The following is a 4,557-nucleotide window of genomic DNA, read 5'->3' on the forward strand; positions in this document are numbered from 1 at the left end:
CATTGAAGTAATCCAAATTAAAGAGTTTTCTCATTGAAGATTATAGTTTAATCATAGTCATCCTTCTAATGTGCACTAAATCATACACAAATGCAACAAAATACAAGCAAATTACTTTTTGAGAAAATCCTATTATTATCCCATAAAAAATGTAAGTCCTCAAACAGAATGAATAATTCTCTTATTTCTCAATTAACTCCACAATGTTGTGTTGATATTTGATATTTGTTGTATATATTTATTTAGCTCATGCTCAATAAAAATTTAGCACAAAATTTGAGCAACACACCAATGAAGCAACTATAACACTGTTGTTTATTTTTCGCAGATGAGCAATGCACTCGTCATCGCAGGCAACTAATCGGAGCGCCTCATTGACCTGCAAGCATTCACAATTTCGACTCTTGTTGCATTGTTTCTGACGAGTCAGACTCAATTTGCGCCTCGCTTTCGTTATTCAAGTTACTAAATCTACGAAATAATAAATGTGCACAGCGTGGCCATTGTAATAAGGAGTGTGTGATTGTAATAGAGAGTATTACACGTGGGGATGCCTGCGATGCGTGCCGTGCTGAATACTTAAATATTTTCAGCCCACGCCGCGTCGAGGAGCAATGGAAAGCCCGGTAGCGCCGACCTTGACTTGTTTCTCTCATTCATTCGAATTTGCATTTTTTACTCCTTTTTTTTACTTTTTTTTTGTAAAACAACAAAAAGATCAGAATAAATCTAAAATCTTACAGCTAGTGCATCAAATTTCTAAGCTTTTACATGAAAATATCATCTGCAACTTCAACTCTCCTGCAAAATATGAATAATATTATTTAAAATATGTAATTTAAGCGATTACTTCAGAAAGATTTTATATTTTAGAGGTAAATGATGCATCCTTTTTTTTAGTTATTCAGATAAGTGTTTTGAAATTTCTATAAAATGAATGTAAATTAGTTTTCAAATTAAATCGACTTTCATTAAATACTCCTCAATATTCTACTTTTGCTTTTTCTATGATTTTTTATATATTTATAGTGACTTAGTAGCTTTCATTTCATTATTGAAAACATTCCATTTTCGTGGTAAATAACTTATTTATTTGTCACAACCCAACATGAAATGGCGATTTAAGAGCTGAACGCATCATTACAATAATTACACATTTTTACAAAACATTTTGTACAGCAAACATAAATTAACCGCGACGTTCTACTATTTACACGTGCGCATTCAATGTGCTAGGAATTGTGCAAATTTCCAGGCGCTTAGTACGGTCCACCCTGGTTGGGTTCGAGGTACTCGATGGTTGGGCGGTAGCCGTTCTTGTCGGCCACGTACTTGACGACCTGAGTGCGGCCGTCGGGCAGCAGGACGCGATACTCGCCGGTCACGACGTCATCCTCGCGACTCTCCATGTGTCCGAACTCCTGGCCGGAAGCGGCGTCGTTCACTTCGTATTTGAACTCGTAGCTGGCCGGTTCCTGGAACGAATTTTTTTCGCAAGTTGAAAAATAATATGCAATTTCAAAAGAGGTTGTTGTTTTCATTATCAGCGGAGCGAGAGATGGAAACGAGTTTCATCAACGAAAGACGCGCGCGCTCGCGCATCTCGGCGTGATTTGTGTTTCTGACCCATTTAATTTCAGCGTGACGCAAAGAGTCGTGCGTTAAAATCACTTGCACTCGTTCTGATGGCCACATTGTTGTCTTTTATGGCGCTGCGTCGCTTTTAATACTGATTTGAGTTGGTAATGCGAGATGAGATGGGACGAATCAAATTTACAAAAGCAGGCCAAACATGGCCTTCTGCGATAACTACTTACGTTAGCAGTTTAACTAATTTTGTTACACATTAGAATCTCATCAACGTATTAGTTTCCCCAGATTTAAAAAAAAAAATAATTAATAAATAAAAACATTATTATAAAATAGTTAAAAATTTCTTAAAATTTGCTTTTACTTCTGAGCCTTTTGTTACTACTTTGCTATACAAACTCGAAAAAAAAATATTATAAGCCAAGCATGAGATAACATATTAAAATTAATTAATATAAATGTATAATTACAGTTATTGATGAAATCGAAACGACGTTCATATTTTATGAAAATTTCAAAGTTTTCAATTCCCTTATTTGAAAACACGCATTTTAATTTCTAGTTTTGAGAATTCAGATCAAAAAAAAATGGATTGTTAAAATTTCATTATAAAATTGCCACAAATATCTATTCTAATTTTCATCAAATTACCATTACTACAGTACATTGTGTTTTATTGTCAAATTATATTTTAATTTAATTCTACATTCACTCTAATTTAATATTTAAATTTTTCAAAACATGAGCAAACCTGAATTTGATTTTTTTTTAAATTAGAATTTCATATTTTAATTTTTTTTTTAAATCATAACTATTTCGTTCCGTCTAATTATTAGTGAAGTTTTACTTACAGACATGTCATCGTTGTTGCGGGCACCAGGGTAGGGTCCATCAGCAGACTCTTCGGTGCGACGGCTGTAGCTGTCTGAGTAGGGGGCGGGGGTGGGAGCGTTGTATCTGGGTGCGGGGGTGGCGCGAGACTGGTAGTTGTTGGACTTGATGGGGGTGCCAAACTGGACTCTAGGGGCAGCATTCTGAGTTTTGGGAGCCCCGTACTTCTGGGACGGAGGACCATATTTCTGCGACGGAGGGCCATATTTCTGCGAGGGTGGCAGGTACTGTTTGGAGGGGTTGGGGGCGCCGTACTGCGTCGAGGGAGGTCCGTACTTGGCAGAAGGGGCCGGGGCTCCGTATTCAGTAGAAGGAGGGCCGTAGGACCTGGAAGGGGCACCGTAGGAGGTGGAAGGTGCGTCATAGGAGTAGTCGTCCTGGCGAGGGGCGCCGTACTCGGAGGAAGGGGTGCGCGCCTGCGAGTAGCCCTGATGATGGTCCGAGTGGTGGTGGTCGTACGAAGAGGTGCGGGCGCCAAATTCCTGGAACCTGGCGTCGGTCAGGCCTCTACTAGGGGCGCCATAGTGTGACGAGGGTGCGTTGGAGGACGGAGGGCGCATCCCATAATTATCTAGAGGGGCTTCGGCAAGTACAGATGCGCACAAGGCGGATACGATGACAAAGATCTGAAAATTATAATATTTTACTGTAGATTATGATATTTATTTATACTATTTGTTTAAGGAGCATTAGATAATAATTAGATACTAAATTCAAATTTAAAATATATAACAATTAAATCATTTAATCTTTTCGCATTACACAAAATTTCCAGAAGCACAAAAATTAATCTTACAATTTTTAAAAATTTATGCATGAAACTTGTTTATATAATCATTTTACATAATAATATTTGTATAAAAATATCTTAAATTTGATTTATGTAACATGAAGTCTTAATTTTTCATAATAAATTTTTTTAAATAAAATATAATGGAAAAAAACAATATTAAAAAAAAATTATTTAATTTTATTATAATTTTATAAAGTAAATATTAAAATTAATTTTAAAAAATTTTAAAAATAGAATAAAAAATGTTTTTGTTATCTCTGTGGTGCCCTTGTGCCTTTCTAAAACAAAATTACAAAAAATAAAGGCGATAATTTACTAAAAACCAAGAAACCACAAACAAAAGTAATGATGTCTAAAATTTTAAACGTAATGTTTGAAAATTTAATAAAGCAATTAAAAATAACTGAAATGCAATTTGAGCGAGTCGTGTGGTTGATTTTCGTAATCTCCGTTTTGGGCACTCACCTTCATGATGGCGCCGATCGAGATGTGAATTAGCAAGAGCAGATGATGCGAGTGATGATGCTGCAGTCGACACGCGTCCTTTAAATACTGGAGCAGAAGCCAGGTGAACCTGCCATGGGCTAGAGATCCTAATGGATCAGTTAGTGGGGAGTAAAGTGTAGCAGAGCATCTTTTTCACGGCAGCTCATCTCTCCCCCTAACTATGTTATGCGTTCGCTTTATTAACTAACACACGTGAATGATTAACCCACTCGGCTTTGCCTTTTGTGGCGTTTGCACGTAGCGCCGATTTTGTAATTACTGCGTGGCCGGGGATGGGTGGTCCATGCGGCGCATCACTCAAAAACAACACACCGCTTTTCATCTTTGGCATGTCATGAATATGATGTTTCTGTATATTATGCATCTCGTTACTCCTCATTGTTTCGCATAGTGGTGCTTGTTTGTCTGCTCCAGTCTAGCGCTTTCCTGCTTGCGAAATTGAAAACCGCGAGTTCATCACGGCACACTGTTTAATTTTGCTTGATTAATTGAAATAGTTCGTGCTCTGATGTTTCTTTTTACGATTGTGTACACATATGAAAAAAAATTGTCCAAATTTCTAAATTAATTGCGCATTTAATCCGTTAATTTGGCGTGAATTGCAGTTGAGAAGAAAATTTAATGATACGCCCAGGATTTATTCAGACAAGCGTTAAATTATTTGAAATATGTTTTTCAAACAATATTTTGCACTTTCTTTTGCAACTTCAGTGTAAAAATATCCAGCTCAACAGCATTACACTTGCAAATTTTGGTGAGCGGAATAAAATGCTATG

At 36.8% G+C, this 4,557-nt stretch overlaps 1 protein-coding gene across 1 annotated transcript; it reads right to left on the bottom strand.

Moving 5' to 3' along the window:
• Window positions 1-1,081: 1,081 nt before the first annotated feature.
• Window positions 1,082-3,800, bottom strand: LOC132200685 (pro-resilin-like). Its single transcript, XM_059626344.1, has 3 exons — window positions 3,740-3,800; window positions 2,442-3,107; window positions 1,082-1,475 (listed from the first exon to the last, which is right to left on the bottom strand). The coding sequence occupies exons 1-3, from the start codon at window positions 3,743-3,745 to the stop codon at window positions 1,260-1,262; spliced, it is 888 nt and encodes a 295-aa protein (XP_059482327.1). The 5' UTR covers window positions 3,746-3,800; the 3' UTR covers window positions 1,082-1,259.
• Window positions 3,801-4,557: the final 757 nt, after the last annotated feature.

The sequence above is a fragment of the Neocloeon triangulifer genome, unplaced genomic scaffold, assembly GCF_031216515.1.
Source record: "Neocloeon triangulifer isolate White Clay Creek 2 clone unplaced genomic scaffold, ASM3121651v1 ptg000014l, whole genome shotgun sequence".
Lineage (NCBI taxonomy): Eukaryota > Metazoa > Arthropoda > Insecta > Ephemeroptera > Baetidae > Neocloeon > Neocloeon triangulifer.